The sequence below is a fragment of the Oxyura jamaicensis genome, chromosome 1 (assembly GCF_011077185.1).
Source record: "Oxyura jamaicensis isolate SHBP4307 breed ruddy duck chromosome 1, BPBGC_Ojam_1.0, whole genome shotgun sequence".
NCBI lineage: Eukaryota > Metazoa > Chordata > Aves > Anseriformes > Anatidae > Oxyura > Oxyura jamaicensis.
The window spans coordinates 52465648-52487185 of NC_048893.1; the positions used below are offsets into that span (position 1 = coordinate 52465648).

At 40.3% G+C, this 21538-nt stretch overlaps 1 protein-coding gene across 13 annotated transcripts in view; it reads right to left on the minus strand.

Annotated features, from left to right (window-relative positions):
• Window positions 1–21538, minus strand: part of TNRC6B (trinucleotide repeat containing adaptor 6B) — a 117528-nt gene that overhangs the window by 20144 nt on the left and 75846 nt on the right. For 8 of the 13 annotated variants that reach the window (XM_035338776.1, XM_035338745.1, XM_035338767.1 and 5 more), the window contains 8 exons: window positions 19563–19584; window positions 17579–17923; window positions 10187–12514; window positions 9101–9259; window positions 7065–7109; window positions 4701–4879; window positions 3407–3481; window positions 2116–2161 (listed from right to left, as the gene is read on the minus strand). In XM_035338776.1, the coding sequence (XP_035194667.1) occupies window positions 2116–2161; window positions 3407–3481; window positions 4701–4879; window positions 7065–7109; window positions 9101–9259; window positions 10187–12514; window positions 17579–17923; window positions 19563–19584 (3199 nt within the window). The remainder of the gene's footprint in view (window positions 1–2115; window positions 2162–3406; window positions 3482–4700; window positions 4880–7064; window positions 7110–9100; window positions 9260–10186; window positions 12515–17578; window positions 17924–19562; window positions 19585–21538) is intronic. The other 5 variants (XM_035338817.1, XM_035338752.1, XM_035338717.1 and 2 more) reach the window with 2 other exon arrangements.

A 21538-nucleotide genomic window follows, 5' to 3' on the forward strand; every position in this document is an offset into this window, starting at 1 on the left:
GGAGAGCTATTATCAGCACAAGCCAAGGCTACCATCCTCTTCATTTGTATATTCTTAGATCTGTTCTTTAGCAGCAGCAGCTGAAGACACAAGAGAACTGAACATTCTTATCTCTACCTAAAAGATCTTTAGAGAAGCATGATACAAACCCAGTGTGAATGGAAGAGGCTGTTTGAGGCTGAAGTGGGGAGAAAAAAATTCTGCTACTTTCCCCAGGACTATGTTGTACTAAACAAAGGCAGGTTTTAACATCTCTTACTGGGATCCTTCACTGTTCGGAGGAAGAAAGCAATTTGTGGAAAAAAGTAACTTCCCATTAATCCTCTATAAGGCATGATACATCAGAAAAACATACATTTTAAGACTGTAATAATTTTCAAGCTGAGAAACCTTACTTCACTTCAGACTGCATCGGAATACTAAATTTGAAGCTGATTTTAAGACTTAAGCCTTGATTATTGCAATTCTACCTTCAGTAACAAGATTAAAGGATGTTCCAAATAACAGATTTTTTTTGGCTGAGAAAACCTCAGCTACCTTAAGCAGACGTGATGCTTCAATAGTTGCAGGTGAGGAATTATTAAACCTGTTGACAGACTGGTGCAAAGAGGGTTGACAGCAGATCAGATGTCTTGCCATTGCCACTTAGACACACACACACAACTGAACTATGTTCATTTGTTCACTGAGTAAAAGTTACTTAACAATAATTTCAATTCTTCTACAAGTCTGTTGAGACAAAGTAAGCCACAAACAAACCAGACACCTGCACTGTGAATCCCCACCTCCCTGCACTAACTTGACAAATGCTCCTTTGAAATGCCAAATAAACTGTCAAAATGTCCAGATTACACAACTACACAAAAAGTACACTCAGAAGATCTTGAGTGGCTCAAGTGGCTAGACTGGCCCTCCATGTCCCTGTTTGCAGGAGCTTATCAAATTATACAACTTCCAAAAGATAAAAATAAGCCTGCCTTAAAAAAAATAATTCTGTTCAGTGGAGAATACCAAGACCTCTCTGTATCAAAACAGTTGGTTTGACAAGCTTTACGCTGCTCTGGGCTGATGCTGATACCGTGAGAAATCATTGTTTTTGAATGGATGGATGAAGAGGCTAACACTTCTAGACCTGTAGCACAGTAAACACAATGAATACATTGCCACTGTTAGCAAGTGCCCAATAGCCTTCATATTCCCTCTGCAGAACTTCAGGAGTGAGATTTGTCAGGTTTGCTTTCCCTGAACTTCCAATGAATGTCTGTGAACTTTCCTTGGCCTGTCTGGAGAAACTGTAGCTGGAACAGACATCATTCTAAAACCAGGTGGGCCACTGCTTTATTCATTATCAGACAACTAATATATTCAGAAAGAACACAGAACTTCTCTTCCTATTTTACTTCCATAGGAAGACTGACTTAAGATGGGTTTCATGTATGGGAAAAAACTTAGCTGTGACTTAAACTATTGCAAGGGATGATGAAAAGATGACATCTTGTTAGAGCTTTAGTATTCTTTAAGGTCAAATTTTTGGGGCAGTCCAAGACAAAGTCTGTTCTTATATCAGAGCATGTTACATGTGAAAATTGCATTGCTACTCTTATTTAGGATAGTGTTTTCCCTACAGCCCATTTGTGGTGAGGTTATCGAGGGTGAAAAATCTGGTTCTACTGAGCAGCAGCAACTCACAATAACCTGAGGCAAGCAACTGAAGGACTCAGCAACAGATAGCCTTTTACCTTGCATCACCTCCAGAGAACTATGCTAATCAGGATGTCCTACTGCCAAGAGATAAAGGGAAGGAGAACTCTCACTTTTTTGAAACAGTATCAATAAATATGAACTACATGGATCAAAACTGTCCTATAGGATGTCCCTTTCCCACGCTGCAGCTGTGTTCTGTACAGGTATACATCCTCATCTTCCATTCCAGCATCAGCTGTGGAACTATTCAAAAACCTTGGAAGCAAGATACCAGATGCTATCACTGTGTCCCTGTTTCATGAGGAGGACTAAAAAGTAAGGATCAAATCTTTCAAAGCACAGCATACAATCTATGTAAAAATACTATGCATGATCTCATATTCAAATGCGTTTAAATTAAATTATACGCACCTACAGACAAGTCCATCTTACTGCCTGGAATGTCCTCAGTTTGACTCTGAAAGAAAAAAAAAGATTAATTTCCGACTTCTGTGAAATGCTGAGGAATTTTGCAGAAAGTAGTCATTGATGGTTAAAGGTGGAATTAAGGAGAAGCATGTTTGCGCTAATTAGAGTTCCATCTTAAACTAAAATTGAATATAAAAATTCCTCGCATCACCCTGGACACACCTCACCCTAACCCCACAACCCTGTGTGTGGCAAGTTTACTGAAATGAAACCAGACACATGAACACATGCTACAGACAGAGAAAGATGGATAGACAGCTGCTCTGTGAAATGAACCTCTGTCCTCATGTTCCAGTGGTCAAGGGATGAAATACTGAAATAGCGGCCAAAATGATAGCTCATCCTCATGACCTGTCAGGTCATCAAATCTTGAAATGCGCTGCCAAGTTACTCTCTAGTTGGCAGTCTAGGACACCGTGTTCCCATAGTTTTCAGAAGCATCAGTGGCCTAGCAGACTGAATGTGAGCCTCAGAACCAGGCTTTCCAAACTAATCCAAGCCATGTCAGTGACAGTCCGTGCAGCCCTTGGATCGTCACAAAACCTCTACAGTATCTTTTGCTGGCCTGCATTACATACTGTTCCTGCATCACAGGATTACAGTTGGTGCAATGTTCTATAAAATGTTTGACAAACTGCTGTCAGAAATTGTTAAACATTTTTATATGCCAGTATTTTTATGGTACTACTTTGCAGATCTGTCTTTTCTCTTTATGATATCCCATTTATGTATTCACATTTCCAATCCATTCCTAAGTACCATTTAATACTGAGCTCTTTTTGTTCCAAAAAAGACCTTGCTGCAGTCTTTAAATAAACATAACCAAGACACAGGGCTGTAACTCTCCTTTTCTGACAGGTGACTAAGATTCAGAAACCTGAAGAGCCTTGGACAAATTACAGGTATCTGACAATACAGTCATGAGCTGAGGCCTTTACCTTGACTGCTCTAAACAGCATGTTATAAAAAAGCCCACCGATTACTTGCAAGGAAACTGCAATTGTAGAATTACAGCTGTCATGAAGGCAAGAGTTAGTTGTTTCTTTTTCTTGTTGAGAAACCATTCTGACTAGCAAGGAAGTGCTAAATATCCAGCTATTACAGGTATTATGAACAACATGCCTACAAAGTAATTGCAGATAAATATGTAGTTACACACTGTAAAATAAATATTTTCACTTATTTAAAAAAAATAAAAAAAAGTTGGAATTTATATTTAAAATAATTCACTTACTAGCAAGCCCATATTTGAAAACTGTTTGGATATAGGGTTCATCCATGAATCGTTATTTCCTCCTTTTAATGAGCACTAAAAAGAAAAAAGGAAACATTTTTAAGCATCTTTTGATTTCTGAAATTGTTTTATCCCTGGGAGGCACAAGTGTTGAATGAAAATCCTGGTGTCACAGAAATTCATCTCCTAATGAATTGCTTTAACTTTTTGCATGGTTGGAAACATTTAACAAAATACTTCTTTTTTCCTCCATAGAATTGTTAATTTTCAGGTATACCAAAGTAGATGAATGCTTGCTGTGTAGAATGCTTATCACACCTTTGGTTCCACTTAGAACCTGGAAAGCTTTGTGAATGCTGTTTTTCTCTCCTGCTACAGTTTAATAGATTATTTAATTCATTACATAGAGGTCTCTCCTTGGCCTTCTTCCCTTTGATACGGTTGCTATCACATGGGCACTGTGCAGACCTGGCTCTCAATCTGGCCTTACTGCAGTTTGCAGGCGATCAAAACCAAAACTGAATACAGATCAGAAAAGATATTGATTTAAAAAAAAAGGACAATTGGTTTGGTAGTTAAAATGGAAGACTTTTAAGTGAAGAAAAAGCTCATGAGGATCGTTTTTGCAAAAGCAGAACTCCACACCATGCTGTAAGAGTATTTCCACGTCCTTGGAAACTGCTCTGCACTCACCTTTTCAGTCTGCCCTGCACAGCTATCAAAAGTAGACAAAGCACAGTCTTCTAATATTAATATAATATCAAACATCATTGTACTGGAGAACTTTAACATGTACAAGCTTTAGAGAGCATTTCATTCCAGACCGTAGCCAAGCTCCTGCTTGAGACCAAAAGTCAGCAGTAATAAACATAAAAGTCAGACCCAAACCCAACACTCAGTAGAAGCCAGGTGCATGTGCCAAAGGGGCTGTGGAATCCGAAGTTCAGCAGGCTGTGCAAGGAGAACAGCGGCAGCCTAACACAAAGATGCATCAACAAGAGAAGAGCAATAGCCCTGGGATACGTATTGCTCGGTTTCATTTAGTAATTCGTTTAGGCTATGCAGCCTACATACTGAAAGAATTTGACACCTACTGGCAGATTTATTAGTCACAACAGGTGTAACACATTACAACAAATCCAGAAACCTCACGTTCTTTACGCTGTTGTAGCAGGTACCTTTCTAGCTGAATTCTGCAATACCTTTTAAAGGAAGAACTATTAGAAATGCTCTAACATATCAGTCATACTGCTTTCAGACAACACAGCAGTTATGAATCACTCAAGTGTTTTACCTTCATTTGTGTTTTCTTTCCTCCTTGCCCCCAGCTTGTTGAGTTGTGGGAGGAACTGCTTCCCTGAGAGCCTGCTGTGTTCCAGACTCCTCCCTCCTCCTCCTCTTCCCAGCTGGAGTGACGCGTTCCTGTCACTGGCCCATCACTCTCTCCCCAGCCATCTTGCATAGATTTAGAACCTTCAGAGAAGAAAGGAAAGCTCAAAAGCAAGTCCGTGATGCCACACAGCAGGTGATTTGACAATGAAAGATTAGCTGAGATTGTCAGAACCGCAAGAAGTCCAAAAAAAGTACACTAACAGCTGTAAAAGCTTGTGTACGGAAACCAAAATCCAAGAGATCTGGTGGCATGCTAGCCTGTCATATTTTGCAATTATTTCAAAGCAACATCAAATCCTTATAGAAAAAATCAAAGGGACTTCTTCCTTTAAGTAACTACAGCTGCATTTGGATTTCTTTAGAAGGCAACCTGTTATTTTCTAGTGTAAATGAAAGACTCCAAGAACACACGCACACAAAACACAAAGGGTGCTGAGGACTCTGGTTCAGGTGGTTTGAGGAAGATTTTCTCTCTTCCTTCAAAACCTTAACATTTCCATCACACTGAACTCTCACAGAGTAAAGAAACAGCTTTAATGAGTAACAACTAAGCAGTATCTGAAGGAAATAACCTGACGTTGCACTCTAGTATATGTAACACTAAAACTAATTTACTGTCCAAAAAACTCTACTTAAATTTCTGGTCTCAACAATGTCTTTACAGTTGTGTTTAAACAGAGATACCATTAGCAGAAAGCTACTACCATTTTAAGGCCAGGCTGGATGGGGTTTTGAGCAACCTGGTCTAATGGTAGGTGTTCTTACCCATAGCAGGGAGTTGGAATCAGATGGTTTTTAAGGTTCCTTCCAATCCAAACCATTCTATGATTCATCATATAAATTCAGACTAAGGCCTTTCTGTCCCTCCCTGTTTCTTCTCTTTCTGTTACTCTCCAGTATCAGCTGTCAGGAAACTTACAATTTTAACCTCTACTGACAAGCCAGTAAGAAGCCAAATCCTCATCTTGCCCACTGTCCAACTGCTCTCCTTCGTACTGGAACTCCACATTCTGTGCATTTCTTCCCCAGCACTCATCTTTAAAGATGAGTTCCATCACCATCACCTTCCTCTTCACTAACCCAACTTCCTGGGGTTTGAGTGTGGTAATCTGGAGTGAGGATGCAGTAGAAATCTGAAATGTATTTAATCTATCAAGGAGACCTTTATCACGCTGAATGTAAGTACAGCAGCATTTCACTGTAGTTTAAGAGCTATCTTAATTTAAATTTCACCATAATCAACAGTTCGGCTATTGCACAGGAAAGGTAGCTGTTCAGTGTGTATTCATTTGTGTAGCAGAACTCAGGACTGCATAGGAGACATCCTGCTCCAAACACAGAAATCTACGTCTTGATCCTTTAATCATGCTACTTACACAGGAACGGCTACAAGCTTTAAATTTCCAGCCGCAGTGTTTAAATATAGCACTGTGGTCCTGGTTTTAACCACATGACCATAGAGTATTTTCTGCTTTGGCAGCTCTCAGGTCTGAGATACTTGACCATGAATCTGGACAGTGGTGCAAAGATGACTTGTTGGTAGAACTCTTGCTTTATTTTCTCCATATGTTGAGTGAGGAGGCACGAATAGCTACAGGTAGGCAATGGAAGCTTTCAAGCTAAGGACAAAATAACGGTGTTACAGAAAAAGATAAATTTATTCCTGCTCTGTCAGAGAACTCCTATGCAATGCTGGTAAAATTAAGTAAAAATTTTGGAGTAAGTGGGCATTAACATTTATTTAAGTTTGCAAATATGCAACACTAGGTCAGATGGAGCTATACCACTGCACAATTGAACTTATATGGCCTGTGCAGTTACACAAAGATAGCTACACACAAAAACCCCAATCCCTAGTTGCCCAGACAGGGATTTCAAAATCAAAATACATTTTCTCAAAATCTTCATGTCTCAATTCACCAAATGCAAAACGGGGATCATACCAATCACTCTCATCTAAGTAATAACTGGGTACACAGTAGCAGTAAAGATGCCACAGGGGAAAAAGAAACAAAACAAAACCAACAAAAAACCACAACACTACCTATTTTGGGCTTTGAATATTTCATGTCGTGTGCAAAACCCACCTCCTTTCAATTGAAAATCATCAAGAAATATGTAATACAATGCAGAAAATTAACTTTGCAGAGACTTTTGACTACATGACTTCTCAACCCCCTGTAGTTGTTATATAAAGTCTGTCATAATTTACAAACAACAACAAACTAAAATATATTCCACAAGGCAGTACCATATGGACACTCACATGACTTTAGTTGAGCTGAAACCTTCATAGCAGCTGCACGGACTCCTATCAATGGAATTGACAGTATTATGAATAATGACAGTGCTAATTTGCATCTGTGTTTGCCAGCATTGCAGAGGAATGGGATATTATGCCAATGGCTTTCACCAGCAGTAATGGCACAATTCCCATCTTGACCTTCCCTCTCCAAAGTTAAGAACAGAATATTCTATGCAAAGTACAACTGAGTGCTCGCTCTCCCAAGCTTGGCAATTTTTATTCCACCTCAGACTTCTTTACTTCAAGCTAATTTTTCTAGTCCATACACTCTACCAAGAACATGCCCATTCCTGACAGTCTCTCATTCCAGGCTCTGAATTTTTTTGTTTGGTTGCGTGATTCTCACCTGTCCTACCTCCTCCTCACACAGGTAACAATCTTTTCAGAACTTTTTCTGCTTATTCAATTTTGTCTCACCTCATTTCCCACTTCCTTCTTTGGCTCCAAGCTCTCATTTTCTTTTCCAGCCAGTGCTAGTCTTTATTTCCTCTCTCTACTTTCAACCATAAAACACAACTTTGCAGGCTTTGCCCCAATTTCTTCTTCCAGCATACCCAATACGTTAAGTATCGCTCCTTAGCAATGTAGCTTCCTCCTTTATTCTGAATGGGTGCCAATCAGAAAAGAGTTGAGAGCAGTCACACTGGAGAATGAGGATCCCAGCTCTCAAAACTGGTGTCCTACTGCACCGCAACCTCAAACAGCAATAACAGGGAAACTCCCTATATTCTGCTCCTCCAGAGCTGGAAACAGCTTACGTACAAAGCAGAACAGATATGCTATAGCTTAGCTCATGTCACATACGCAGACCATTAAGGACAAGCAAGTGACCATTTGTAGTCTTTAAAGATTATCTCAAGTATTAACAAATCCATGGGACTTTCAATGGATCATTAGAGTCTCAGAGCCTCTTATTTTGGCTATTTTTATGTAGCTTTTTACAGAGGAAGGAAGATACCCATCTAGAAAAAAAAAAAATAGCGTCCTGAGAAGTGCCAAGTTTGTCTGGCAGGCATAAGCAGCGCTACAGGCACCCAACAAAGATTGCTATAAACATTAATGGATTTTTCCAGTTTTGTTTCATAAATGGCCGAATTATTTAATTGGGCTGTGGGGAAGAGAGAATGACACAACAGAATACAATCTGTACAGAACATTTCATTCCAAATGATCACACTTTGCAAGAGCAACTTGTAACTGGAAACAATTTTACAGTTGGTATTATCACTTGACTTCAGTAACAGTCACGTATTATCGCTATTTCCTAACATAAACTTCTTATCCAAAATTAATTGGCTTTAGCTATAACATTGGTATGTTGTATTGTCAAGCAGTTGCTTTTGTTTGCTCTTTTTTCCCTTAAAAACAGTGAAATAAAGTTCTACAAACAGCTTACATCAGGAATAATTTCCATGCAAATGAAACTCTCAATACAGTAAAACTCTAACTTGGAAGTAACCTTTTAAGAAGGTTATGCAGAAAACACTCAGACGTTTAGGTTCAACCACAAGACTAACTTCAGTTCTTAAGTGAGTTTTCCACTCATACAGCAAAAAGGTCCATTCAAAGGCACGTTACACACCTCTACTGTGAAACCTTTCTATAAACTGTGTGTTCCTTTTCCTGATGTGGTCAGGAAAGGTGATTCACCGTGTAACAAGTTCATACCTTAAGTAATGGGTATGCAGCCACAGAAGAACAGATGCAAGAAAAAGGACCATTTCCTCACTCAGATGCTCTTGTGTTTCAACACTTGCACAAATCAGAGCAGTCTGTTTAACAACTCAGTATTAAAAAAGCCTCCACTACCTTAAAAAGGCAAGGTTCCAATTATTTGTAAGCACTTAACCACTCATCCATCAAAATCTTACACGACATTCAGCGTAGCTTCTAGGCCTCAGATAACAATTCCTCCACGGTTGACCTATTACCAAAAAGCCAAATACTAAAAATCTCCAGGACCATCGCAAAGAAACTGGTATCTGGCCTATACTCACTAGATTTCATGGCATTCGGGGCGTTGGAAGGTGCATTCCCCCAGCCTGTTGTCGATGCTCCTGTATCATCTACTTCACCCCACCCGGGACTGGTTTCATTTGGCTCACCCCAGGCGGACGTACCATTATCTGGAGCAGGTGGAGTGCTTTTGCTCCAGACTGCATAAAGGAGAAAGAGTTTTCATTACAGACTGTTTAGACAATCAACTATTTACTGCAGTGCAGCACCAGGTCAATCTACTGCTTTATTCCTTTTGTTGAGGACTTTAGGGTCTCAATAGTGCGGGTGAAACAGAATTGACAACCGTTCCCATCAAACAGTGGGCTCTGACCTCTAGGGATGAAAAGAGAGAACATGCTGACCTCTTCTCAGGTTAAACATGAACCCACATCTAGTGCTATTCTATCTGGTGAACTTGTAACTAACCAAAGGCACCAGACTATGGCAGGGGGGTTGGAAGTAGATGATCTTTAAGGTCCTTTCCAACCCAAACCATTCTATGATTTGGGGCTTTCATATACTGGAGAAAGAGTAAGAACATACCTGAAACACTTATCAAAATGAAATAGTATTCCTTAAAGCATGTCCGAGTCAGAGAAAGGATTATCTAACAGTAACACCTTAATTTATTTCCAAGCTATTTATATTTGTGGGTTTTTGTCCTTATTTCAAAGAACAAAGTATTTTGCTAAGTATTATCAAACAGCAGAGCCGAATCGAGCTAAGGAACTAAATCACAGGCTCACCCAATGGCAAGGTATGTAACTGTATCAAAGCACAGAATTTTGACTGAGTATGGGATTTTTCCTTATTTCTGTAGTAATTATATAAAAGCTTTGTGAGAATTCAGCCTGTCTCAGAATATTTGTCAGCTAACAGATTTTCTTTTCCTGGGAAGCTGACCAATATTCAGATCAGAGTTACTGAGGCAGAAGCAGCAGAGGACTGACTGATTCAAAAGACACTTCAAATACAGAATCAAGTATTCAATTTGTTTTCTTTATCAAATAAAAACTGTTATTGGAGGCTACGTGTGCATAAAGGTTACGTTCATATATAGGACTTGACTGAAGAAAGGAACAAACCTGATGCTTGTGATTTGCCAGTCATTGGAGTAGGCAGGCTCTGTTCCCGTGGGGCTTGTCCTCCTTGCGAGTTCTTGTCCCACAGGTTCACATTCTTGTAGTTGTAACTGCTAGGATCTCCCCATGCTGAAGTGCCATCATCAATATCCATTTTCCGACTGATTGACTGTGGAGAAGGTTCTTCCCAGCCACTAGGCTCCTCATCTTTGGGGGCAGCTGGTTGCGGTCCACTGTTCCAGTTTGGGTTTGGAGGTCGCCCGTTACTCGGAGTTTGTGGTGATGGACCCCAGGAACCAGAAGTCTCCTGCTGCTGCTGCTGGTGCTGCTGCTGCTGCTTGTTCCAGGAGTTGGGCTGTCGACCCGTCTCGTTCCATGTTGAATTTCTTTTACAATCATCCCATCCACCCTTTGAAGCAGAGCCTGTATTTGCACCGTTACCCCAAGTTCCAATCTCGTTTTGCCCACCTTCACCCCAACCAGACACTGGCTTGTTTCCTGCACTTTCCCAGTTGCTGTTTTTTGTTTGGTCAACTTCCTCTCCCCAACCGTTCTTTCCAGAAGACCATCCTTGATTAGGTTGCCGTCCACCCCACCCCTGATCCTTACTAGAGCTTTCATTCCAAGAAGATGACGATTTTTCTTCTGGTCTTCCCCCTCCCCAATTAGAAGAATTGGGGTTCTTATAGTCATTCCATCCTCCAGTATTTTTGGGATCCTTCCACTCTGTTGGGGTTGAGAGCTCACCCCATCCAGACTTGATTTGATTGCTTTGGCTGGGTACATCGCCCCAGCCCCCTGAGTTCTTTGTCTGTGTGGCAGAGCTCTCCCACCCCTCAGTTCCTTTATCAGACTTCCCCTCGGGCCGTGGCATCTCTTCAATATCCCACACGGTATCTTGCTTAATTTGAGTTTGGCCCCAGCCAGTGTTTGAAAGCACTCGGGGGTCCAAATCAGTCCTGCTCAGCAAAGTCTGCAAGACTGCCTGGCAATCGGGATGTGTAGGCCTGTATGATCGGCGTCCAGAATTGTGACTGTCACTACTTCCTGCTTTGTGGTTGCTTCCAGTGCTTTGACCTCCAACCTCACTTCCTGCAGAGCTGGAAGATCTTCCCCAACAGGGAGCCTGGGAATTGCCTTGGTTTTCAGGAAGAGGGTGGCCTTTTTGATTGTCCCATGCTCCAGTGCTAGAATTTGGTTGGTTTGGACCACTCCATTCTCCAATCTTCAGTTCATCAGACCCAGACAGCTGTTTCCATTCTCCCTGAGAGACCCCAGATGTTAATTTGTTCCCTTCACCCCATTTGCTTTCATTTGCATGCTGAGGGCCAAAGTTCCATGACCCGCCACCCGTAGACCGGTTATTGTTATCCCAAGAATCACTTCTTGACCCATTAGGTTTTTGAACAGAAGCTCCTTTCCAGGAGTCCTCCCTATCCTTTCCATTGTTCCCATGGTTTCCAGAATTGCTCTGTCCAGAGACTGTGTCAGTTCCAGAAGACCCCCTAGCTGTACCCCAAGATCCAACACTCCCAGTCTTTCTTTCTCCAGTGCTTTGTGAAGGGGTGTCAGTGCTCCTGGAAGGGTTCCCCAAGCCCATTTCAAAGGGCATTCCCTTATTCTCCATAGGGTTTGGTGAACTTAAGTTCAAGGAGTTAGTGTTTCCATTTTTTGGTCCATCAGTGTTATGAATTTGAGCCTGTTCTCTGCCAGAGACAAAGTTAACACCCGCATTTTCCATCTTTGACTGCTGTTCCCTAGAGGTCTGACCTACTGTGCTAATCTGTGCATTGGAGCTACCACTATCAGATTCCAAAGTCCCTTTCCTAGAACTGCCCTCCTGAACCAGTGCCGGCCAAGCAGATGGGTTGCTATTTGGGTTAAAGTTGCTGAAGCCAGAACCAGGACCAATTCTATCTTGTCCAGTCAAGTTCCTCCAATTACTTAGTCCATTGTTACTCTCGGCAGCAGGGTTGGAAGATTGAACAGATTTAGCCTTGGGATCAGATTTCCAGGCCCCAAGATTACATTCGTTTCCAGCGCTTCCAGACTGGCACTGGCTTCCTTTTCCTTTGTTACTAGTGGTGCTTCCTGGCAGAGCGTTCTTCTCCAAGCCAGGGTTCGAGGCACTGTTGTTATCGGTGGTGTTTTCGGAAGAAGACTCAGCATCTTTGCTGGCAATACAAGGCCACTCTTCCATGTCAGACCCGTCTACAATCACCTTGTCCCAGATGTGAGTTGGGTTGGCGTTGGTGCCGCTGTTGGAGGAGGCTCCAGGACCCCAAGTGGAATTTGCATAATTTGAAGCAGCAGCACCTCCAATTGTTGAATCTAAAAAGAAGAAAAACAAACAAAAAAGACCCCAGAAAGTCATTAATACTCAATACTATCTACAAGCACCAAACAGCACTTTTTTGACACCATCGATTATCGTTTCCACTAACACATTAATACTCCCCTCAGACATTTCTAACAAAGTTGCTTTGGAAGAACAGGAGGCTGAGAAACACCAATAAAAATAACATTAAAAAACTTGTTTCAGGAAACTCCCCCTGAGCAGTTTGTGGGCATCTGAATGCGCTGTGGAGATAACCCGCTTAATGAACTACATGGCAATTACTGGCACAGGTTGCAGACTTCACAAAAACATGTAAAATCATACTATATGTAGAACAAGAATATATATATATATGTACACATATATACGCATGCATGTTTGTGCAGTTAAGTAGCAGACCGACAGCTGAATGACTGATTCAACGAAGCAACTACAATTTATGACTTGAAAAGATAAAAGACTGAAGACTAAAAACATCTAATGAATGGATAGAGCTGAATGAGTCTATCCTTTAGCTTCAGATGCATCTTTTTCCAAATCGATTTTGCTACCAGGAATTTCTTTACATCCTTATGAAACAAGTAACTTTATTTCTCAAAGCTAAACTGCAAAGAGCAACTAGAAGAGGCCAAAGCTACACAAATTGCAATTTTTGTGTAGTAGCACGCAAACTGTATTCAGCATCTAATTACTCCACATTTGTGTCACTGCTGTATTTACCCCTGGAACTTCTGTTTATGGTTTTGTCAAAAATTAAACCAATCTCTCTACCACCAAATAGAAGCCAATAAGAGACCTAACTTTTCCTCCTCTCTCTCACCTGCTCTAGCTACTTCAAATTCTCCAAGTTTCACCTCTCATTTGTGTCAGTTAAGTCCTTTAACTTAGCCAACTGTATTCACTAACTCAACAGAAAACTGACCACTTTTTGACAGGTTATCTTTTGCTGACGTAGCACATTCTACAGGGAAACCTGCAAGTCCAAGGAGCCTTGAAGTCACTTTAAGGAAAGTGGCAGGAGAAATGACTAGGAGTAGGGCCTCTTTCTTCCATCCATGGCAAACTATTAATATATCCGATGTAGTCTGAATTTGCATTGCCAAGGTATTTGTATACAGTTTTAAAGCAGATAAATTAACGCAGAGCCATGACAGATGAAGGCTCTATCAGTGCTGGCAGCATAATGTTTGCATATGTACAGATAATTCTCACCATTACTTTAAGCCGTCAGGCAAGATCACACCCCACCCCACCCCTACAGAATCGCCCCCCCAAATTACAGAATTATTTCTGGTCCTCTACATAATGCAAGTTCATTACTACTTCCATGCTGTTCTCTCTATATAGCTCTACTCATTTTTCTGCATGCTTGTAAACCTAAAGTACTCAAAACTGCCCTTGCCACAACTTCTCTGTGATGAAGACTGAATACTGTACTCCCCCTTCTATAAAATCATGCAATCCTAATTAAGCCATAATTACTTTTTTAAAAAAAAAGTGGATTTTTTTAAAAGTATGTATGTATTCAAAAGTGAAGACCACAACTTCTGATTATTATTAGTTTTAATAGAAGATGAATGGATCAGCTTTCAGTGCACCCATCTCAGGCTTTTGGTTCCTTAGCTAAACCAACAAACTTCCTTGGAATGACTTCCAGGTCCCTTTTCAGTGAGGGCCAACGAAATCCACATTTCTCAGCAAGGCCAGAATTTTCCTGTAAGCTTTGAGTACTGACAAACAGAAGAAGCTTGTCTTAATCCATTTAAACTTCAGCCATGAAGATTTAAAAGACTACAGAGTTCCCATGCACGTTCTGTTCCTTCTGTTATATTTTTGTCTGTAGTGCACGCTTAAGAAGAGCGAGGAATTCTACAGATCTATCTGGCTATCCCTTTTGGTACAGCAAGTAACACACAAACACCTTTTTTATTTTTTTCTAATTTAAAAACTTTCTGATCACAGGAATAGCTTAAGAAGAACAGCCAAAGACAAATTCAAAAGACTGCAAGGTTGCTATCTTTTGAACTTCCCAATGATTCAGTGAATGAAAGATGCAAACGCAGAGCAGCCTATAGCAAGATCTTTAAGTAGCTGACTTGAACAGAACATTTCACATTTCATTTTTTCAAAGGCAGTCTAATAGAATTAAGGTTGGGGTGTTTCCTAACACAGTGTACTAGGACACAATTTATTGGACTGTTTTACAAAGTCAGCCTCCCCTTCCTAACTTGACAGTGGCAGCAAAGCCATAGCAATTTATGGTTTAGTCCTCAAAAGAGGGTCAGTAAGGGCTCTTGGTTCTTAAACAAACTCTTCCTTAATAACAAACATGCTGAAGATCAACAAGTTTCTCATCTGACTACAGAGAAAAAAATGTTACTAGCAAATGACTATTTTTAAGGATGAAAACGTGGAACTGAAATAAGCGAGAATATTGAAATGGAGTCCTGAAATGAAAATGCCGTTTTGCTATGAGACATTTGGTGATTCCTGGAGGGTACTACAGCTATTGAAAGAAGACTTTCACCGACAGCATATAAGCTTTGCTTTCCGAAATTGCCTTGCACGTCCTGAATATCACTGGTTGTGGTAAAAATGATATACAACCCTCCTCCACCCAGCACTGCTACAAGACAGTAGTAAATGTGGTAGCACGTGTCACTATTCTAGAATTTTGCCATCTTACAGAAGCATTACTCTGGTAGAAAAAGATGCATGTAAAGGACTGTGTCCTGACTTTTTTGTTTCATTTTGCATGGAAGCTGGACTACCACAACGGCAGTAAAATACTAATTTCCAGAAAACAGACTAGTTATTGGCAATTGAGAATCTTGCCAACACCATCTACAGACACCTGGTTAAAGTTATAATGATAAAGATTAGGAAATTGTGTGAAATACATTATTTTCCCTCTTTGGAAACTCTTTTTTTTTTTCTCCTTTTGTGGGATGAGTTAATCACAACATCACTGCGCGTGTGCCTGACAGAAGTAGGCCCAAATCTGAAATTCAGACTGTAAACAGACGGGATCTCAGATGGAATTAATGCAGGAGAGGCACAGCAACATTGTACCTCCATGAGCAGTCCCATGAAGTACTTGAAGTGATAGCCCCAGCCTTCCTCTTATCCAGCTGCTTGTTTCTACTCTTCTGCCAGACCTACGCTCATGTGCTATCACCTGTGTTGCTATTGACAGTGAGCTGAACTGGGAAATCATCCAGACCAAAATGAGCTTTAAAAAACAACTAGAGTTAATTTAAACCCAAGTCAGCTTCCCAGCCCAGTTAATTGTGTTATGGTGCAGAATTGTGTTGGATGGGGTGAGTCAAGTCTGAAGGGCACACAGCTTACCTTTCTTGGCAGCACTCCAGACTTAGATTAGATTGAAGGAACTAACCATTGGCATAAAAAGTTGCCCCAATCAATAAAATATAACCATGTAACACTTCGGCAGTTAATGCAGCTTTAAACTGAATGAAAAAATAAAGAGAATTCATACAACTTGAGCTCGCTCTCAAAACCAAGTAATAGATGAGCTTATACTAATTACACAGAACTCAAGGCGTGTGTCTACAATACTTCAAATTGGTCCTCTTGTAATACATTCAAAATAAAAAAAATGATGTTTATGAAAAATTTTGAAAATTTCCGGAATACTTCACTAGATCTCCTTTGTCAGTTCACTAGAAATACCGTGAAGGTGTACTAATGCTGACACAATGCTAGGATTTTATACATAAAGTCTTAAGACTCTGGGGTGTTGTTTTGTCCCCACACCTCCCCCCATGCATCTTTCAGGTGTTTTTGTAATCAAAATCAGCCATTTCTAAGTGATACATTTTTAAACCAATTAGACATTGCAGTTTGGAACTAGTCCCCCATTATTACATAGGGATCAAAGACACGACACAATCTGTCAAAGAGGGATTCACTATAAAGGAGGCCAAGTGCTGAAAAGACAAAAACTAAATTATTCATTTCCTAGAAACCTTTTTAATAAACACAGCCATCCCACCTAGCTTACTTGACTCTGGTCTTTCAAATCACCTCTGAGATCATTTTCTTATGAACCACGGAGAACTATAAAGTTTCTGCTCTCCAAGATTAAAAAAACACCCCATTACTCTGGCAGGGCTTTCAGTAGGAAACTCAGACATAAAGGTAGCGTTTTTCCTTCTTTTGACTTCTCCTTAAAACCTTATTGCTAGAACTGAAATTGTTCTTGAATTCTTAGATTAACATTTAGAAAGAGATGTCTTGAGTGGAATTTTTGTTCTCATGTTGTAACTTAAGAAAACATTACCATTACTGCCAGTCCCCAAGCTGCTAAAAAAAAAAAGACAGGGGCAATCATAATTTTCCCATGCTCATGAAACAAATAATCTTAAAATCAATTTATTTGCTGGAATTCCAAGTGAACAGAGAAGAAAAAAACAAGACAATTGGTTTTTTTTGGAGAATATTTAGGATGTATTTTCAGGAAAACTATTGTAATAAATCTTATCTAAGGAGAAAAACAAGATTACTAAAAAAAAAGTCAGGAGCAAAAGGAACACCTTGTGATTTTCATCCAGATTAAAATCGACAGACACCTGTCATTTGCAGACCTGGTGCCTATACAAACTTACTATAAAACTCTGATGTTTGTTTTACTAGATCATAACAAGAAGTGACAGTACAAGAAATTTATGGCACCAGAGGAACTTGTAGAGCTATTAAGAACAACTCAATAACAGCCATTAAATGCTACCTACCTATCCCTACGTTGTGTTTACCTTGCTGTGATACAAAAAGCATTAGAGCACCTGATTCAAACCACCCAAAACATACATGCTTTTCTAACATTAATCAACTTTCTCGTTCCATCTAGCAGTAAAAATTGCACCCTCTGCTGCAAACATCAAAAGTGTATGTACTAAAACAGCCGCAGAAAGCTTTCCAAAAGTCATCGGAGGATTTTTATTATATGATGACATGCTTGTGCACGACTTCAGTGATACCTTTTCTTAGGCGTGTGCGTGCACACACGCATATTTAATATCACTCTCATTACTCACCTGTTGCAGTCCCACTGTCGCTCTGCAGCAGTGCTCCTGTCACTGGTTGTGCGTTGTTTGGGTTTGCTCCTGGTGCTGTTGGGGGGGGAGGCCCTGCTCCACCCCCAAGGAGCATACAGGATGGCGGAGGGGGCTGCCCACGTTTCAGTAACACTTTGTGGTCCTGCTGGCAACGGAATCGCGGCGGCACCTCCCGAGGCATGTAGCGGGCGGCGCTTGGCGGTTGTCCGTTCGGCACTGCCACCCTTTTGGCATTGTTGCCACCATTGACTGGTGGCGATGGAGAGTTGCCAATTGGGCTGGCAGCCACTGGTTGGCTTAAACTTGGTTTCGTCACTTCGGGCACTGAAAAACAGGAAGAATGAAAATCAGAATTTTTTCCACTTGGACCTGTCTTAGCTACAAGAACTCACTGCAGCTCTTTCCGTTTATAATGTTATTCTTCTGTGAAATACTATGCAACTTCAACCTTATAAGAAAGAACAACTTCATTGAACCCCAGGATGAAACTCTGCCCTCAGCAAGTGTTTCACTCCAAGCCTCAAATTTTTTGAAAAAGTAATGCTGGCAAAGGATATCACCCTGGGCAAAAAGTTTTAAGGGACAGTCAAACACAACCTTTTTTCCTTCTCCTCTGCTCCCTACCTTCAACTGCTTTTAGGATTCCTATGCATCACCCTTATGTGAGATCTACAAACAGATCCTAAGTCTCACTTGCTTACTAGGCTATGTGGTCATTGCCAAAACAAACAGAGAGCAAAAAATCCTCCTCTTTTCAATTCAGAATTAATAAATCTGAGCTCTCTATACTGCTCTGAAATAGTTGACTGTTACCCAAAAAGCAGTCCTACCTACAGCATTCGTATGGGGCTCGCCTGACGTTTACCAACTGGTCACCATGTGCCCCCCTAAGCAAGGGGGAGCTGCTTCTGAGAGCTACTATTTGCTGGGGGGAGCGTAACAAAATGACACACAAATCCTTGCAGAACTAATGCCATCACAAAATTTGCTTAAGAGACTCTAGAAATCAAGGGCTTATGATCCCTTACTGACATGCTCCGTGTGCTTTCTAAAAAAGAGCAAAAGAAATTCAGGCATAATCCTAGCCAGGCAACTAGAAGTTGTAATAACTCACTAAGAGAGCAGACCCCAAAGCAAGGAAAATTTAATACATCTACTCTAGTCTCTGTTAAAGACTAACACAAGAAAGGTGTGTCCAACAACCCCTCCCCACCAAAGTGAACATAACCGGTAGAGTTTTTCCTCTTACAAAGGGGGATCAAAGCAAGGGAATCTCTCTGACAGCTGTGAATGCATTATCCCACTTTTTATTTTGATGCAGGTTTCCTGACTTCTCTATGTAAGCTTCGTTGTCCGTAAGCCAGAAAAAGGTACTGCCAGTTATAAAATCAAGTTACAATTTTAGTTCTCCTCCGTCATTTCTTTTTAATGGCAATTTCCTCATGCAGTTTTTTGAAAATAGTCACGCACATCACAATTAAATATATTTTTACATCAGCTAAATAAATTACACATCCAAAATGTTCACTCATCAGTTCTGCCTCATCTTCTAGACTTTTAGGTGCTTCAACTTCAATCTCTCTTAACTAAAGTTTCCAGAAACAAGTCATTTTCACTTGTTTTGTATTATCACCATAGGCAGTACTTTCCCTGTCTTTGATTCCTTTTATATAATTGGTTTCAGTTTTCAGTTGCTCATCTAAAACCTTTCTAAAATTGAAAGGCTGAATATTTCAGCTCATTTATTTTATCTGCAATCATCATTTCAACTTCTAATATTCTGACAATGACAAATGGATAGTTTTAGATTCTATTTTAATCCTCTCAGATTTTATTTCTTCTGAGTACTCACTTTGAGTACTTCATCTCGAAACATAACTCCTTTTTCTAACAGCTTTAATCAAAACTGAATCTTGGCTCAAGTCAATAAAAACACTCTTTAGGATTGAAGAACGCCTCTTACCTTTGGTTTTTTGATCTGTGACCTGCAAAGTAAGAGCAACAATGTAAATACAGTGTTAAGAACCTCAAAACAAACATTAAGCAGGCTGCACTAAGCCATGAATTTATTAGCACAAGATCAAAATTTGTTCAAAGAAAATAATCAGCTCATGAACTACAATTCTCAGAAATATTCCCAAACTTATACATAAGTTTTCAAGAACACTACAGTTCCTGTAATATCGTTGCCCGATGCAAAATTCCCTGGCAGAAACAATAATTACTTAACTCTTGATGATTTTTAGTACATGCCCCTCATCCCAAACACGAACTTCTGAAGCACAAATAAACAAGTGCTACGCCACTACAGTTCTTCCAGATTTTGGAGATGAAATATTACAGCTGAAGTGAAATAAAAGCTGCCCTTGATGAGAATATCCCTACAGCAGCCTGCTGGGCAACGGAAGTCCCACGGGGTTTCCGCATGTGAGAGTACCAATCTGTCTCTGTCGTCTTCCCCTTTCGCTCTACCCATTACATCTCCTCCAAGGAGAAGTAGTCCTAAACCTTACTGGATTCACTGCCACAAGTACAAGATGTACCAGCGCTACCTATAAAGAAACAGGCTTCAAAATCTCTCAAGTGATTACTGAAGTGAGCCATCAGGCTGGCCAACGAACTCCGTGTGTGGTTTTGCTCTACTTCTACATTCTTTCAGCATAGCAGGTTTCAAGCTACAGCCGAAACAAACATCACTGGTACATTCGCTGCAATCATGTGCGTTGTAGCATGTTTTGAACCTGTCGATCATGAGCTCCACTACACAATAAAGGAAGCCCCTAAAGATCATCATGTGTCAGGCTCTAGGACACCTATTCTGAAAAAGAAATTGCTGACCTAGTCCATAATTCTGGAAAGCACACAGCGACGGTATAGAATAATGAAAGCACAAGTAAAAAGCAGTTTATTGTTTAAGCCAACCAAGCCAGAACTCTTTTGTATGGTAAAGAATAAAAAGACAAAACTGCCCTGAATTGCTGTGGCATCACTTACTTTGCAAAGATGAACACTGTGATATGCAAAGTGGAATATTCACTGTAATAAAAAAAATCTCAAGCATCGTAGCTTCACAGATTTAGGTAATCCAACTCTCCTAAGAGACCAAAAATGCATCTGTACGCCAGACGTCAGTTTTCACTTCACTTTTGAAACATCCTGTGTGTATAAAATTATATCTACTTCTTTAACAGTTAAAATTCGGTTAAGCACTTCAGTGACTCTCATGCTCTACTACTAAAAAAATTCATGAAACCAATGTTGTGATGCTGGTAGGTTTACTACAGTTAACAGTAAACACGTTCAGTAAATAACTTGCCTGCTTGGAAGAACATCATTCTAACAAATGTTTAAAGAATTCTAAATGATAACCACAGTTTGTATTAGGAAAAAAAATCACTTTTGCCTGTGCTGAATCTGTACTTGTTAGAAGGATCTGCTTTTGTGATTTTTTGGGTCTAGAATAGAAAAGCTGAGAAAAAGTGTCAGCATGTCTCAGACTCAGAACCGTCATCTCTCTGTGGGAAAGCTGTAAGCACTGGCAGGGCATGGCCAATCTCAGCCTTCTGACAAGCTACCAAACAGCCCCTGGGACACAAACCACAGGAATTCAGTCTATGAATTTGCTTGCATAATCTTGGGTAATTTTTTTTCACTGTTTTGTTTTGTAAGCTTCAGAAGATCCCAAGAGAAACCGTTGTTTCATGTTATACAAACCTTGAAAAAGGTACCCCCCTATCTCCCTCCCCAAATCACTGCTGCTTATTTGGTGACCACCACCACAATCACTAAGAACGGACACACACATTTGTGTTCTGCCCATATTCTGTCTTCAAATAGTACTTCAAGCAGTACTCTTAACGTTTGGTCTCTAGGAGATTAATTTATTTGCAGTGTTTACCTTTCCTAAGATTTTGGCAAAAATATCCTAACATTCAGTCA